The sequence below is a fragment of the Microcaecilia unicolor genome, unplaced genomic scaffold (genome assembly GCF_901765095.1).
Source record: "Microcaecilia unicolor unplaced genomic scaffold, aMicUni1.1, whole genome shotgun sequence".
NCBI lineage: Eukaryota > Metazoa > Chordata > Amphibia > Gymnophiona > Siphonopidae > Microcaecilia > Microcaecilia unicolor.
The window spans coordinates 224,345-242,752 of record NW_021963037.1 but is presented as its reverse complement, the minus strand read 5'-3'; the positions used below and the strand labels follow the sequence as shown (position 1 = coordinate 242,752).

General features: G+C 42.3%; 1 protein-coding gene across 1 annotated transcript in view; it reads left to right on the top strand.

Moving 5' to 3' along the window:
* Window positions 1-18,408, top strand: part of LOC115458808 (laminin subunit beta-4-like) — a gene marked incomplete at its 5' end in the record, with an annotated part of 105,632 nt that overhangs the window by 45,169 nt on the left and 42,055 nt on the right. The window contains 3 exons of the mRNA XM_030188621.1: window positions 3,998-4,222; window positions 5,933-6,159; window positions 12,889-12,985. Of these exons, the coding sequence (XP_030044481.1) occupies window positions 3,998-4,222; window positions 5,933-6,159; window positions 12,889-12,985 (549 nt within the window). The remainder of the gene's footprint in view (window positions 1-3,997; window positions 4,223-5,932; window positions 6,160-12,888; window positions 12,986-18,408) is intronic.

Here is an 18,408-nt window from a genome sequence, read left to right as displayed (position 1 = left end):
GGACTTAGAGAGCTAAAGATATGTGCCACCATGCCTATTTTATGAGTTATTGCCAGTCACTTAGCACAGTTTGTATTAAACAACGTATTCAAGTACCATTTTTGAATGCCACGTGTTATTTGGAAGGAGGGGTTCTTTTGTCGATGATTATGTTGATCACCAAAGGGTTTCCAAATAAGGCACCCCAAAGTCAAAAGTGGAGTGTTGACCCGGTGATATATAAGACATTTTCCCCCATTTTTTCCTTCCATATCTTTATTTGCATGGTGAATCACAGGTCCATTATTGGTTCATGTGTTAAAGTTGCCAGTAACGAGCAGGCCCTGTGCGCTATTACCACATAGGCACTTAGCACCTCTTATTTAGGAGGCAGTAAGTGCCTCTGCTTTAACCGTGCGTTAGTTAGTTCGTGGTAACTCCATGCCCATTCTCCACTCACGCTCAACCTCCCAACCAAAAACTCCATTAACATGTGACTTATCGTGGCTAATGGAGATTTTATTGCAAAAGCAGGTTAACACATTCTTGCGAGAACTGTTACAACGTGCTAAAACCATTCATTAACAGTAGAGGCCAATTGAATTTCAGTTTCCGTTATGGCCCAGTTTCGGTTTCATCTAAAAAGTGGCATAAAGCAGTGTTTGGACGTTTTTCTCACCAAAACTTCCAAATCAGTATTTTCAAAACCCATTTCCAAGACATTTTTCTATGCAGTTCGTCCAAATCTCAAGGGGGCATGTTAAGGGTGGGATTTGGGCATTCCTAAGACCTAGATATTTTTCAGCCATAATGGAACAAAATGAAAACATCCAGGACTAAAACTAAGATGCTTTGAGCTAGACCTGTTTTAACAACAACTAAGTCACAAAAAAAGTGCCCTACATGACCACTGGAGGAATAAAAGAATCACCTCCCCTTATTCCTCCAGTGGTCACTAACACCCCTCCCATCCCCTAAAGATATAAAAGAAACAGTATATATTAGTTTCTATGACAACCTTAAATGTTATAGCCAATCAGGTCTCTGGAGTAGCCTAATAGTCATTATAGTGCACTATGGAGAAGGGGACCCAGACCCCATAATCCACTCTAACTGTTATACTTGTGGTGGAAAGGGTGAGCCCTCCAAAACCCACCGAAAACCCACATATAGGTGATACCTGCAGCTATAAGGGCTATTGTAATGGTGTACAGTTGGGTACAGTAAGTTTTTTTTTTGGGGGGGGGTTTGGAGGGCTCACTATACAATATGAGGAAGCAATGGTGAGATGTGTATTTGGGAGCTTTCAGATTAAGTCATCTGCAGTGTCCCCTAAGGTGCCCTACTGCTCTGCTGAGATGTCTGTGTGGCCAGTCTACTACAAATGTTGGCTCTTCCTACATCCCAAAGGCTTGATTTTGTGCATTTTTCACTTGAACTTTTATTATTTCTTTTTTCAAAAATGGACCAAAAAGATAAAACATGCAGAGCACAAAACACCTAGCAAGTGGCCATTTTTGAAAAAAAAAAAAAAAGATAGACATTTTGCTGTTTTGAAAATGGCTATATTTGCTATTCAGATTCTGGACGTATTGAGCAAAATGTCCAAAGCTGAATTTAGATGTCATATCAAAAATGCCCTCCATGAAATCAGAGAGGATCACAATTAAAAAACTAAATTAAAAATAGGAAAATAAATCTATTAAAATAGAAACATATAAAACCAGACAAACACATCCAACCAGTCAATAACAAGGTTAACACAGTCAAGCAATCTATGGCAAGATTAACAGAGGTTGCTAGACTGTGATCGCCGCATGACCCCACTCAAAGGCAGCCAACAACAGCCATCCTAAAGATAATGAATAACAGAAAGATTCAGATGGGATTAAATGCCAGCTGAAACAAGTATGTTTTCAGAGCGGATCGGAAGTTCACACAGGAACCCTCGAATCTTAGGGAGCGGGGTAATGAGTTATATAAAGAAGGAGCCCCCCCCCCCCAAAAAAAAAACATTCTTGTGTAGGTTCCCATTTTGCCTGAGAAGGGGAAGGAAGAACCAGCCTATGATTATTCAATGTTTGGACGAGAAGGAGAATAGTAAGGGAAGATATATATGTATTTTCAGAATAGTGCATAGGTGGATTTTGGGCATCTAAGCAATTATGTGTGCACATATGTGCTGGTATTCTAAACATTTGCTCACATAATCAGCACATCACTGTTAGCATCTGCTTTACAGAATTACCCCTTTGGGAGTTTCAACAGAACTCAACTAGATTCCAATTTGGATAAATTTTGCTGTGAAATGGGAATACTGCTCTTTCAATTATGGATATACCACAAACCGAGGCCAATCTTGTAGGTCAGGCTTAAGGAACCACCTAATTATAGGTGGTAAGAATGAACTTAAATGGCATTGTTTTAATAATTTACATGCAGAAGTGCACACGTAACACTTGTAAATGACCTTGTAAATACCATGTAGCATAAAAGTATGCATGTTAATTTAATTGCACATACTTTCACTGTGGGCATCCTAGTTTAGGCAGAGGGTAAGTAGCGAGTACAAGTATACATGTTGATTATAAATCAGTATAAACTATGCTTGTACTTGCAAAATGTGCTCGATACTTTCAAGTCTACGTATATCTTTATCAAGGCCCCCGAGGCAGGTACTTTGCCGAAGCACAGTGCCATGTCAGGCATTATTATAAAAATAAAGTTGTCATTACCACAGTTCCGTCTTCCTGTTGTCATTGGAAGTGCCCTGCTGGTCGCACTACTTATCTGTTTAGACGTTTGTACGTAGTGGACCACAGTCATTCACTTCTGCGGTTTCCCCTTTCCGATGCAATCATTTACACCACCTCTAGGTCTGGTATAAGTGATCACACCTTGAATTAAGGTGCATTTTGACCAAAATAAAAGTAGGTTTAAAATAGGCGTGTTTTGGTTGCCTTAAACTTGGTGTCCCGTTCTAAAATTACCCTCATGTAGGGGCATTTTTGTTATTATATCTAAGTCTGACTTTGGACATTTTGCTCAAAACAGCAAAACGTCTAGAATTCAAATAGCAAATGTAGCCATTTTTGATACAGCAAAACGTCTTATCTTTTACTTTTCAAAATGGTCATATGTTAGATGTTTTTGTGCTCTGTGTGTTTATCTTTTTGGTCCATTAAAAAAAATGCAAAATGCACAAAATCAAGCAATTGGGATGTAGGAGAAGCTAGCATTCTTAGTAGACTGGCCACACAGGCATCCCAGTAGAGCGCTCTAGGGGGCACTGCAGTGGACTTCAACTAAAAGCTCCCAAGTACACATCTCACCGTTACCCTCTTATATTGTATGGGGTGTCCTCCAAAACCCACCAAAAACCTACTGTACCCAACTGTACACTACAATAGCCCTTATGGTTGCAGGTGTCACCCATATGTGGGTACAATAGGTTTTTGGTGGGCTCACACTTTCTACCACAAGTGTAACAATTAGAGTGGGATATGGGCCTGGATCCCCTTCTCTACAATGCACTGCACTGTCTACTACATTATGCCAGGGATCTGCTTGCTGCTCTAATAGGACTGACCACAACATCTGAAGCTATCATAGGATGGTATGTACTGTTTCTTTCATATTTTTGGGATGGGCAGGGGGCTTGTGACCACTGGGGGAGTGAGGGGGGTCATTGTTTCATTCATTGTGACTTAATTAGTCATGAATGAAACAGGTCTAGACCAAAATGTCTAACTTTTAGCAGAATGACCCAAATCCTGCCCCCCCAACACACACCCTTGTGATTTGGATGTACTACAGACAAACCGCATAGAAAAAGTCTTAAAATGGGTTTTTGAAAATAGCAATTTGTATGTTTAGGCAGTATAGTGAGTTGTTAGTAACAGAACTGTACACTACTTTGCAACTAAACAGGCATTAAATAGGTGAAAGTATCAGAGTTTATGATCTTCAGTTATGGAGGTTTGTTTCCTTTTTTTGTGTACGCATGTGTGTCCTCTAGGCAAACGATGTGATGAATGCCCCCCTGGGTTCTATGGCTCTCTGAAGCTAATTGGGGAACAGTGTTTGCCTTGTCCTTGCAACAACAATATAGACATCACAGATCCAGGAGCCTGTGATAACATTACAGGAGAATGCTTCAAATGTTTATACAACACTCAAGGAAGGAGCTGCCAGTTCTGCAAACCTGGTTACTTTGGATCTGCACTCACCCGAACCTGCACAAGTAAGGAAAAAGTGGGAATTAAATCCGCAACAAGACTTGGGGACTCTAAAGAGAGAAGTCCGGAACAGGTGTTATCACAGTGGTATCCTTCTAGTAGTATCTAGCAAGTACTGTACTATGGTTGCTGGATTAATCCATATGAATGTATTTAATAATTTAAAAAAAGTCAAACTGTAAGTGATATTTTGTCATTGGACTAACTCAAAACATCTACTTACAGGATACATACCATTCAGGTAATCCAGTCATAAGAGATCACTTATAACTTGTTGATCATTAATTCTGTCAAACTTGCAGTAAAGAGAGCAAACAACACATTTGGTGAAGCGTCATCCCGAATAAGGAGAGGCTTTGAGAAATTAACATTATGCAGATGAAAAAAAGGAAACTTGTATATTAATATTGACACTTTGGGGCTCATTTTCAAAGCGCTTAGACTTACAAAGTTCCATAGGTTACTATTGAACATTGTAAGTCTAAGGGCCTCTTTTATCAAGCCACTCTAGCGACTCCCAGTGCGATAATGCCAACAAAGCCCATTCAATTGAATGGGCTCTGTTAGCATTGCCATGCATGAGCTGCTAACACGGCTTGATAAAAGAGGCCCTCAGTGCTTTGAAAATATGCCTCCACGTAAAACAGCGATTGTACAAGATATTCACACTGGAGAATAATTATGGGTCTATTCTAAAACTACAGCTAATCAAACAAAAACATCTACAGAAAAATAGATAAAGAAGAGAAAAAGGACTTCAGAATTAAGCTGCCCTTCTACAGACTAATTACAATTAATTTTAAATGTGTATTTCCAGTTTAAAAAAAAACCTCAGAGGGATAGTTATCAAGTTGCATTACGGCAATAATGTGTATGTTAAAGGTTACCAAAATGCATGTTAGTTTAGAGTACCACAGCTTAAATAGTAATGAGATGCAAGGCATGTAAGTGCATGCAAAACAGCTCATTACTGAGACTAGGGGTTGCCAGTGCCATTTTGAACCTAGCAACAGAAGGGACAAGAACAAGTTGGAATCGCTGCTGCCCCAAATCTATTACACCCCCAGGAATTCATAAGGTAGTCCTGGGGGACCTAAGGGGGGATAGGGAGGGCTTTGACTGTACTTAGGGAGAGTCTACAGTGTGTGTGTGTAGTACTTGTGGGGCGTCTTCAAGGCCCAGGGGAAGTACCTTGGGGTTCAGCTTTGGAACTGGGGGAAGTAAATTAAGGGTCTTCAAAGTGAAGGGTGTTATTCTGAGGATGGGGGTAGCTCCTCATTGCTGAGCACCAGCCCCTTTAAGAAGCGGCCCGATAATTCCAGGATTCAATAGTGCTTGTGAGGTTGATCACAAGTCATGTTATTCTTGTACCAAAGGAGTCAATGACGTGGTAGTGAGCTACCACCAGTTGGTGACTCCTGTGCTAAATTAAGGTGTAGTAAAAACCTTTGTAAACATGGAATTCCAAGTCATTATTTTGTATTGGTTTAAAAATGAGAACTATCCAAAGATAGTGATGTAAATGAACATGTGAGACCAAATATGGCCTTTTTTTTCAGATAGGTATTGTGGTACCTTTCCCTGGACTAAGATACAAAGCTAATATTACACTCAAGTCATTTCTTTGGATATGCCCATGAATATGTGACTACTAGAACTGTTAATACCTGAGTCATTATGTGATAAATGACCTTACTTCTATTTCTTCATTTCAGAATGTGTTTGCAGTCCTTTAGGTACACACCTGAGATCTTGTCCAACTGAAGATGGTGAAAAAGAATGCACATGTGATCAAACAACAGGACAATGTCCTTGTTTGCCTAATGTTATAGGTATCAATTGTGATCAGTGTGTATCTGGTTACTGGAATATGGCAACTGGAAGAGGATGTCAGCCCTGTGACTGTGACTTGAAAAATTCCCAGAGTAATCAGTGTAATCAGGCAAGATGATTATAACCATTAGCAGTGAATTAGACCATTTAGAATTAATCTACTGTAACAGAGAATAGCTACAGAACATCTATTCCATATATTCATAGTTAATTACTCTAAACCAGGGGTTTCCAACTGAGTTCTCCTGATACACCCAGCAAGTCAGGTTTTCAGGATATCCACAATGAATATGCCTGAAATAGATTTATATATATAATAAAAATAATGTATACTAAATTTATCTCATACATATTCATTCTGAGTAGTCTAAAAACCACCTATCATAAAGTCTTGTGAACAACAGCAACCATAGCTCCATGGAAATAACCAAAGTCTCAGTCAATAGTCCAGGAGAAAGCATTAAAGCACTTTATCTCTAACAAAAAAAAAAAAAAAAAGCTCAAAAACAATGAATTGCTGTGTTGCTGGGTAAAGAGGTTTACGTGGGGTCGTTGAAGTAGGCCTTTTTGAAGAGGTTGGTTTTTAGTGATTTCCTGAAGTTCAGGTGGTCGTGGATTGTTTTCAGGGCTTTTGGGAGGCAATTCCATAGTTGTGCACTTAAGTAGGAAAAGCCGGATGCGCAAGTTGTTTCGTATTTCAGTCCTTTGCAATTTGGGTAGTGTAGGTTTAAGTAGGATCTTAACAGTCTGACTTTGTTTCTTATTGGTAGATCAATAAGGTCTGTCATGTATCCTGGGACAACACCGTAAATGATTTTGTGGACTAAGGTGCAGATTTTGAAGATGATCCGTTCTTTGATTGGGAGCCAATGCAACTTTTCACAAAGAGGTTTGGTGCTTTCGAAGCACGTTTTGCTGAATATCAGCCTGGCTGCTGTATTTTGGGCAGTCTGGAGTTTTTTTATGAGTTGTTCTTTGCAACCCGTGTAGATTCCGTTGCAGTAATCTGCATGGCTTAGAACCATTGATTGTATTAGGTATCGAAAGGTTGCTCTTGGGAAGAAAGGTTTTAATCATTTGAGCTTCCACATTGAATAGAACATTTTCTTTGTTACCGAGTTTATTTGACTCTCGAGAGTAAGGTTGAGGTCAAGTGTGACGCCAAGTATTTTCAAGCTGTCTGAGGTGGGGAGAGTGTGTCCTGGGGTATTTATGGTTGTGGGTTTATACTTGTTATGTTGAGAGGAGAGGATGAGGCAATGTGTTTTTCAGTGTTCAGTTTCAGTGCTTTAGTTAGTCTTGCAAGGTTACATCTTTAAACAGCTGTTAGGCTATATCTATATTATACCCAACTATTTCACTGTTTTTATTTTTGACTAATTCTATATAATAGCATTATATTAATTTATTATGTTTCTTTACTGTCCATTTAAACTGATGTGCATAGGGAACTTTTTTTTTTTTTTTACTAATAATGCCACTAATGACATCCATTATATTTAAGGTAGAAATGGTTTGTTCCTAATTGAAGACTTATTTATAATGACAATTTGAGTACATTACTATTGGCCTAATTGAAAGTGACTGTAAAACCAGGCAGGTCCTGAGCTATCTCACCTTGAGGAGGGTCACGTTCATGGCTGAGAGCATCCATTTTGTGCTACAGAAGAACCAGCCCACTCTATTATTAAAAAATAGAGGACTCATTTATTATTGACTGTTTTTGTTAATGTACAATGGATGCTTCTACCAGTAGTTGGAAATATATTTTACTATAAGTTAGGTGACAAGATGATTATGAGGCATATTTTCAAAGCATCTTGTCACCTAACTTATAGTAAAATATATTTCCAACTACTGGTAGAAGCATCCATTGTACATTAACAAAAACAGTCAATAATAAATGAGTCCTCTATTTTTTAATAATAGAGTGGGCTGGTTCTTCTGTAGCACAAAATGGATGCTCTCAGCCATGAACGTGACCCTCCTCAAGGTGAGATAGCTCAGGACCTGCCTGGTTTTACAGTCACTTTCAATTAGGCCAATAGTAATGTACTCAAATTGTCATTATAAATAAGTCTTCAATTAGGAACAAACCATTTCTACCTTAAATATAATGGATGTCATTGGTGGCATTATTAGTAAAAAAAAAAAAAAAAAAGTTCCCTATGCACATCAGTTTAAATGGATAGTAAAGAAACATAATAAATTAATATAATGCTATTATAAAGAATTAGTCAAAAATAAAACCAGTGAAATAGTTGGGTATAATATAGATGTAGCCTAACAGCTGTTTAAAGATGTAACCTTGCAAGACTAACTAAAGCACCTTCCTTAGGCCATGACATTTTTGATAAGCTAGTGCTAGAATGCCTTTCAACTTTCTGGACCATGGAATATTAGGAGATGAGTACTACATACAGAAAAATGTAGTTTGCATGTAGCACTGTAACCTAAGCCCACTGCAACAAGAAATTTAAGGACTAACAGTAATCTGAATGAAATACACACAAGGACAATCATAAAATTAGACTTTGTGTAGTTTCTTTAACTGGGAGCCCATTGGCTTTCACTTTGAAAGGAGGGGGGGGGGGGAGGGAGTGGAAGGAGGCATTTTATCTTCCTTTGTTTCTCAAATGTCACCAGTGTTGTTTATTTTCACTATAGCTTAAGAACAAAGACTAAAACCTCACTGTATAGAATCATAATTATAAACTCTGCTACGCCCGGATTTAGACATAAGCCAAAATTTCTAAGGGGTCCTTTTTTACTAAGCTGCAGTAAGAATTGGCCTTAGTGCGCCTTTATGTATGTTTTTCTGTACATTAAGGCCATTTTTACCACGGCCATAAATAAAATGTTCCTATTAGTTTAATTAATGGCCATGTGCTGTTAACATTAGTGTGTGGCAATTTTAAAAGATTACTGTGGAACACTTACCGCCAGCTATTTTAGGAGGCGGTAAGAGCTCCAGTGTTAACCATGTGCTAACCAGTTAGGGAAAGAAAAGGGAAATGGAACTTGATATACTGCCTTTCTGAGGTTTTTGCAACTACATTCAAAGTGGTTTACATATATTCAGGTACTTATTTTGTACCAGGGGCAATGGAGGGTTAAGTGACTTGCCCAGAGTCACAAGGAGCTGCAGTGGGAATTGAGCTCAGTTCCCCAGGATCAAAGTCCACTGCACTAACCACTAGGCTACTCCTCCACTAGCTACATTCCATATAGAAGCCTGCCCCTTGCAGATCAGCAATGCGGCCGTGCAGGCTTCTGTTTCTGTATACGTGCAGGACGTCAGACTCACAGAAACAGAAGCCTACGCAGTCGCGTTGCTGATCTGCAAGGGCAGGCTTCAACATGGAATGTTGCTAGTGGAATAGCAACATTCCATCTAGAATCTCAAATAGGGAAAGGGAAATGGGACTTGATATACTGATAGGAGTGTACTACCGTCCGCCTGGCCAGGACGAACAGACGGATGCGGAAATGTTAAAGGAAATCAGGGACGCAAACAAACTGGGCAACACAATAATAATGGGGGATTTCAATTACCCGCATATAGACTGGGGTAATGTAACATCTGTACACGCAAGGGACATAAGATTTCTTGATGAAATCAAGGACAGCTTCATGGAACAGCTAGTTCAGGAGCCGACAAGAGAAGGAAAAATACTAGACTTAGTCCTTAGTGGTGCTCATGATCTAGTGCAGGGGGTAACGATACGAGGGCCGCTTGATAACAGTGATCATAATATGATCGGTTTTGATATTGGCATTGAAGGAAGTGAAACTAGGAAATCAAGTACGCTAGCGTTTAACTATAGAAAAGGTGATTACGACAAAATGAGAAAAATGGTGAAAAAAAGACTGAAAGGAGCAGCTCGCAGAGTAAAAAACTTGCATCAGGCGTGGATGCTGTTTAAAAACGCCATCCTGGAGGTTCAGGACAAATATATTCCACGTATTAGAAAAAAGGGAAAAAAGACTAAACGTCAGCCGGCGTGGCTAAACAGTAAGATAAAGGAAATCATTAGAGCCAAAAAACAATCCTTCAGAAAGTGGAGAAGAGAACCAACTGAAAGTAACAGGATAGATCATAAGGAATGCCAAGCCAAATGCAAAGCGGAGATAAGGAGGGCAAAAAAGGACTTTGAGAAGAAATTAGCGTTGGAAGCAAAAATACATAGTAAAAACTTTTTTAGATACATTAAAAGCAGGAAACCGGCCAAAGAGTCGGTTGGGCCGCTGGACGAAAATGGTGTTAAAGGGGCGATCAAGGAGGACAAAGCCGTAGCGGAGAAATTAAACGAATTCTTTGCTTCGGTCTTCACCGAGGAGGATTTGGGGGGGACACCGGTGCCGGAAAGAATATTTGAACCGGGGGAATCGGAGAAACTAAACAAATTCTCTGTAACCTTGGAGGATGTAATGGGTCAGTTCAGCAAGCTGAAGAGTAGTAAATCACCGGGACCTGATGGTATTCATCCCAGAGTATTAATAGAACTAAAAAATGAACTTGCGGAGCTACTGTTAGAAATATGCAATCTGTCCCTAAAATCGAGTGTAATACCGGAAGACTGGAGGGTAGCCAATGTTACTCCGATTTTAAGAAGGGTTCCAGAGGAGATCCGGGAAATTATAGACCGGTGAGTCTGACGTCGGTGCCGGGCAAGATGGTGGAGGCTATTATTAAGAATAAAATTGCAGAGCATATACAAAAACATGGACTGATGAGACAAAGTCAGCACGGATTTAGTGAAGGGAAGTCTTGCCTCACCAATCTAATGCATTTTTTTGAGGGGGTAAGCAAACATGTGGACAATGGGGAGCCGGTTGATATTGTATATCTGGATTTTCAGAAGGCGTTTGACAAAGTGCCGCACGAAAGACTCCTGAAGAAATTGCAGAGTCATGGAATCGGAGGTAGGGTATTATTATGGATTAAGAACTGGTTGAAAGATAGGAAGCAGAGAGTAGGATTGCGTGGCCAGTATTCTCAGTGGAGGAGGGTAGTTAGTGGGGTCCCGCAGGGGTCTGTGCTGGGTCCGTTGCTTTTTAATGTATTTATAAATGACCTAGAGATGGGAATAACTAGTGAGGTAATTAAATTCGCCGATGACACAAAATTATTCAGGGGCGTCAAGTCGCAGGAGGAATGTGAACGATTACAGGAGGACCTTGCGAGACTGGGAGAATGGGCGTGCAAGTGGCAGATGAAGTTCAATGTTGACAAGTGCAAAGTGATGCTTGTGGGTAAGAGGAACCCGAATTATAGCTACGTCTTGCAAGGTTCCGCGTTAGGAGTTACGGATCAAGAAAGGGATCTGGGTGTCGTCGTCGATGATACGCTGAAACCTTCTGCTCAGTGTGCTGCTGCGGCTAGGAAAGCGAATAGAATGTTGGGTGTTATTAAGAAGGGTATGGAGTCCAGGTGTGCGGATGTTATAATGCCGTTGTATCGCTCCATGGTGCGACCGCACCTGGAGTATTGTGTTCAGTACTGGTCTCCGTATCTCAAAAAAGATATAGTAGAATTGGAAAAGGTACAGCGAAGGGCGACGAAAATGATAGTGGGGATGGGACGACTTTCCTATGAAGAGAGGCTGAGAAGGCTAGGGCTTTTCAGCTTGGAGAAGAGACGGCTGAGGGGAGATATGATAGAAGTGTATAAAATAATGAGTGGAATGGATCGGGTGGATGTGAAGCGACTGTTCACGCTATCCAAAAATACTAGGACTAGAGGGCATGAGTTGAAGCTACAGTGTGGTAAATTTAAAACGAATCGGAGAAAATTTTTCTTCACCCAACGTGTAATTAGACTCTGGAATTCATTGCCGGAGAACGTGGTACGGGCGGTTAGCTTGACGGAGTTTAAAAAGGGGTTAGATAGATTCCTAAAGGACAAGTCCATAGACCGCTATTAAATGGACTGGAAAAATTCCTCATTTTTAGGTACAACTTGTCTGGAATGTTTTTACGTTTGGGGAGCGTGCCAGGTGCCCTTGACCTGGATTGGCCACTGTCGGTGACAGGATGCTGGGCTAGATGGACCTTTGGTCTTTCCCAGTATGGCACTACTTATGTACTTATGTACTTTCTGAGGTTTTTGCAACTACATTCAAAGCGGTTTACACATATTCAGGTACTTATTTTGTACCAGGGGCAATGGAGGGTTAAGTGACTTGCCCAGAGTCACAAGGAGCTGCAGTGGGAATTGAACTCAGTTCCCCAGGATCAAAGCCTGCTGCACAAACACTAGGCTACTCCTCCACTCCACTCTACTGCTCCATGCAGTAATGTAGATGTGCTAACTGGTTAGCGCAGGAACACCCATTCTACGGCCTTAACATGTCCCCTCAAAAAATTACAAAAACTAATTACTGCGTGGTTAGCACACACACACATTAAAACTAACATGGAACACTTTAGTGTATCCCACGTTAGGCTATTTTTGCTGCCTTAAGCGTGCATTAGTACTTAAAGCAGCTTAGTAAAAGGACCCCTAAGTGTCTAAGGTGTCAAATTTTGTAGGCATCAAACACTGGAGCCAAAGGTGCCTGCTTGCTTTACAGCCAGGTGGCCCTACAAAGGGGAAGGTCACAATGGTATTCTGGCTACTTCCCCTGCTCTCTCAGTTCCTTCTTACTGGTGCCAGAATCTGAAATCCGGCCTAAATTCTGCCCATCATCTGAGGGATTTTCATGTGGGAGGGGTTTAGCATATGGATCACATTAATAAAAACACCAAAACTAGGTGGGGAAGGGGTTTATGGAAAACAAAGGTTATAAAATAGCTTGCTCTGGACACTAACTTTTTTTTTTTTTTTTTTTTACAGTTCACAGGTCAGTGTCCGTGCAAAGCAGGCTTTGCTGGGAAACAATGCAATGAATGTGAGGAAAATTACTATGGAAATCCACAGCTGGGTTGTATCTGTAAGTAGAATATATACTGGGAAATTGTACTGCATTAATTAGAACAATATTTGGGTCTTACAGGTAGTTAATATAGTAGGTAATCAGTAGATTATAGAAAAAGGGAGCAATTCTATGAAGTTTATTTATTTAGATTTTGGTTGCACCTTTTCAGTAGTAGCTCAAGATGAATTATGTTCAGATACTGGGTATTTCCCTATCCCCGGAGGGCTCACCATCTAAGTTTGTACCTGAGGCAATGGAGGGTTGAGTGACTTACCCAAGATTGCAGGGAGCAGCAATGGATGTCAAGACTGTTGCTATAACCACTAGGCCACTAAAGTGGCACCTGGAGTCAGATGCTAATTACTTGCATCAAAGGCACCATCAAAAAGACAATTAGTTACCTATGGGGCTCATTTTCAAAAGAGAAAAACATTTTAAAAAGTGTCATAAAGCAGCATTTGGACATAAATCTTCTCAAAACGTTCAAATTGGTATTTTCAAAACCTGTTTTGCAGATGTTTATCTATGCATTTTGTCTGCAATGCATCCAAATCACAAAGAGGCGAGTTGGGGGATTTTCAGAGGTGGGCTTAGGGTGTGCTTAACACTTGGACATTTTGCATCCACAGTGGGACAAAACAAAAACGTCTAGGGCTGAAACTTCAATGTTTTGGTCTATACCTGTTATTATAACAAATAAGGCACCCTAAATGACCACTGGAGAGAATCAAGGATGACCCCCACTTACTCCTCCAAAGGTCATTCACCCCTCCCACACCCAAAAATATGAATAAAAGTGTTACTTACCAGCCTCAATGACAGTTTCAGATGTTATCACTAGGTCTAGTAGAGCAGCATGCAGGTTCCTGGAGTGGTGTAGTGATCAGTGCAATGCACTCTTGAGAGGACACAGGCCCATATCTCTCCGTTACACTTGTGGTGGAAAGAATGAACCCTCCCATGCTCACCAAAACCCTACTTCAGCCATAAGGGTTATTGTAGTGATGTACATTTGGGGGTGATGGGTTTTGGAGGGTTCAGCAGATGAGATAAGGGAGCAGCGGCGAGTTGTGTACCTGGGAGCATTTATATGAAGTCCACAGCAGTGCCCCCTAGGGTGCCCAATTGATCTCCTTGGATGTCTGTGTGACTAGTCTACTAAGAATTCTGGTTCTTCCTACATCCTGTTTTTCACTTGTACGTTGTTTTTTTTTTTTCAGAAAATCATGCAAAGCGCACAAAGCACAAAACCATGTTCCATATGGTGTTTTGGGGGAAAAAAAGGACATTTTGCTGTTTCAAAAATAGCTATATTTCCTATTCAGAATTGGGATGTTTAGCACAAAACATCCGAAGTCCGACACAGACATCATATCGAAAATGCCCTTCCATATCCACTAGGTGCTATTTTATAAGGTGGCACCTAAGTGCCAAAGCACCTAACTGCAAGGGGGATGTACACATGGGTGGAGCATGGGCATGTCTCCCAGTTAGGCGTGTAGTTTATAGAATACTATAAACTACGCGCATCACTTAGTGTGAATGCTGACCTTACACCTAGTTTTCTATAATGGAATCTTAGTGCCAAGGTGCCATTATAGAATTGGTGCTAAGTGCATGGCATTGAGGCACCTAGACTGAAGCACCAATTGCCCTTCACATATTTTCTTTTAAATGGACAGTGGGGATCTGCTGTGCAGACGCTTTAATTACCTCCACCCAACAGACCACTTCTCCTGCAGAATCCTGTATTCTTTTTCTTCCTGTCTTCTGTTCCTCTCTCTTTTCATTTTGTTTTCTCTCTTTCAACTCTGTCACTTTCTTAGTTTAATTGATGGTAAACTGCATAGCAGCACCATGGTACAATGGATATATATAAAGCACATATAAATAAAACTAAAAATAATTCACTCAGTACTTTAGGTAAACAGCTTTTGAGACCAATATACAAAAGAAAGTTAACACAATATTTATCATGCCTATTAACATCTCATTATAATGGGATACAAATGAGACGTGTTGCTACAGACAGTAAACTGCATGAGCATGGTAATGGAAAACATGCTTGAGGTAGAGTCAAGATCTTTTCTGTCAATGCATTTATGATGCATTGTTGCATGTTTTAACATGTATTTTTTTGGCTAATAATTAATGAGCTATTTTCTATACATCTCTGTTGCACTATCACAGGCTAGTTTATGCATGTTAACCTCTTGCAATCAATAACAAAGGTGTATAATGCAATTAACACCTTGCGCCCATTGGCAGGGCCGGTCTTAGCAAGTGCGGGGCCCTATGCAGACCAATTTGATGGGGCCCCACCCTAGCCCTGCCCCCACCTAACTCTGCCCCCACCCTAGCTCCAGGGCCGGCTACCCCTCCCTCTGAGTTCCCGGGCTGCTCCCTCTGAGCTCCAAGGCCCCCAGCTCCAGGGCTTCCCCCCCTAGGGCTCCCAGCTCCAAGGCCCCCCTCCCTCCCGGTCATTTTTTAACACCCCCTCCAAAATCCAGTACTAGGTATGCCGAGAATACAAAACACTCTAGGACCTATTGAGCAATTCTACCATACCATAAGCAGTCATTTCTACGAATCACACAAAGAAAAGGAAAACATCTTAAAACACTACAGTGAGCACTAGAACATCAATTCACCTATTGTAAAATGAAACCTGACAGAATAGTACAGATCGTCGATCCTGCACAGTCAATGCCAACTGAAAGCCATGTCTTTTTCACAAACACAGATACACCCTAATCCACTATAGAATAAGTAGTAATATTTAAACTTTCTATTTAGACAAAAATTAAACTGAACCCCCAAGATGCCAGACTCTGCATACAATTCAACACCACAGAAACAGAAAATGACCCCTAGTACTGTGCAAAATATAAAGACAGCAGATGTAAATTTGAAAAAACTAACAAATACCAATCACCACTTTACAAATTAACAAATAGAAATAAAACAAATACAGAAAATAAAATAATCCCATTTATTGGACTAATACATTTGGCTTCCAGAGGCCAAAATCTCCTTCCTCAGGTCAATACAATATAGTACTGTTACAGTATCCTATCCTGACCTGAGGAAGGGGGTTTTCTTCTCTGAAAGTTAAGTCGAAATGTATTAAAATTAGTCCAATAAAAAGATTACCTTATTTACATGTTCTATTTATAAACATTTATTAACACAGCTACAATACTATATCCTAAAGCAAAAAAATAAAAATATATATTTTATTTACAGTTTGTTGTCTCTGGTTTCTGCTTTCCTCATCTTCTTTTCACTGTCTTCCTTCCATCCAGCATCTGTCATCCAGTGTCTGCCCTCTCTGCTGTTCCCTCCATCCAATGTCTGCCCTCTCTCCCTGCCCCTTCCATCCACATCTGCCCTCTATCTCTGCCCCTTCCATGATCCATCCACCATCTGCCCCTGTCTGCCCTCTCTCTCTCCCCCATCCATTCACTGTCTGCCCTTTCTATCCCTGCCATCCACTGTCTGCCCTTTCTCTCTGCCCCTTCAATCCACAATTTAACCTCCCTCTCCCATCCATCCGGGGTTTGCCCGCCCTCTCGCTACCCCATCCAGGATCTGCCCCTCTCTCCGCCCCTTTTTCAGTCCCCAGTTCCAGCCCCACTATCCCACCAGTCCCCCATTTCAGCCCCAGCCCTTTTCTCCCACCAGTCCCGAGCTTCAGCCCCCCAGCCACTTCTCCCTATCCCGTTTTCAGCCTCCAGTCCCAGTACTAGCCCCCTTATCCCACCTACCCTCCTTTTCAGCCCCCAGTTCCAGCCCCCTTCATCCACATGCCTTGTATTAGGGCCCCCTTTTCAGAACCATTCTCCCACCTGACCCACGCATGCCCCATTTTCCCACCAGCCCCAGGCATGGCCCCCATTTTCCCATATGGCCACTTCTCAGACCCCAGTGCCTGCCCCCTTCTTCCATCTGAGAAGCCCCTCCCCAGTCCCCTTCTCCCATCCAAGAACCCCAGTCCCCTCCCCACCCATCCCCTTTAACCATCCAAGAACCCCCTCCCCACCCCCTTCTCCCATCCGTGAACCCCCTCCCCACCTCGGTCCCCTTCTCCCATCCAAGAACCCCAGTCCCCTCCCCACCCGTCCCCTTCTCACATCCGAGAACTCCCTCCTCAGGCCCCTTCTCCCATCCAAGAACCCCAGTCCCCTCCTCACCCGTCCCCTTTAACCATCCAAGAACCCCCTCCCCACCCCCTTCTCCCATCCGTGAACCCCCTCCCCACCTCGGTCCCCTTCTCCCATCCAAGAACCCCAGTCCCCTCCCCACCCGTCCCCTTTAACCCTCCAAGAACCCCCCCCCCACCCCCCTTCTCCCATCCGTGAACCCCCTCCCCACCTCAGCTTTAGAAATGTTAAGTAGTAGTCTCCTTCCCATTTGAGAACCCCCTCCCCACCCTTCCCCCCACCTGAGAACCCCCCCCCCACCCCCCCTTCTCCCATCTGAGTCCCCCCCCCCCCCCCCCAACCTACCTACTAGCTTTGTTCTCCGGTCCCCACCACCCTCACTGGCTTTAAAAAAAGAATTTGGAAGCGCCAGAGGGACAGGCAGCACCTCGTGTCTGCCCTCCCTGCTACTAAAAATGTCTTCGACGTCGTCATTGGACCTTCTCACATTGAGTCCCGCCCACCCTCGCGGTAATTGGAAGTTACCACAGAGAAGGGCGGGACTCAATGTGAGAAGGCCCAATGACGACGTCGAAGACATTTTTAGTAGCAGGGAGGGCAGACACGAGGCGCTGCCTATCCCTCTGGCGCTTCCACTGTCTTTTTTTAAAGGTAGGACAGGGTGGGAGCAGCAGGTGCAGGGCACCCCCCACCCGCTGACAGCCGGGGCGGACCGCCCCCACCACTCCGCCGTCGCGCGCCATCCGAGGGAGGGAGGGAGGACTGGAACTCGGGCGGTCGGGGCGGGGCGACCTTAGGCGCGTCGTGCGGGGCCCCCCTGAGCGCGGGGCCCTATGCGGCCGCCTCGCCTTAAGACCGGCCCTGCCCAATGGAACCGGCTCTGTGGGTGCTTTAGCACCTCAGTATTGAACAAACTCCTTGACTGTGTCTAGGGAAGGTTGGCTCCTATGCTTGTGCCAATGTTAATACACTTCAGTATAGTCACCCCTTTATGTACATAACATATAGTAGCTCCACAGATCCCTTTGGCAGGAGAGGGGTTAATGCCGTGAATAGCAATAAGTTTTGTGATGCACCTTTTAATTCTGCCTAAAAGGCTTTCTCTTTGGTGTGGCTCATTTTTAATTTTGGCCAATTGGTTCGATAAGTAGGCTGAGAAACAGAAAACCGAGGTTCAAATCCTGTTAACATTCCTTGTGACCTTGAACAAGTTATGTGCTTTACCTTATATTGCCTCAGGTACAAACTCAGATTATAAGCTCTCTGGGGATAGGG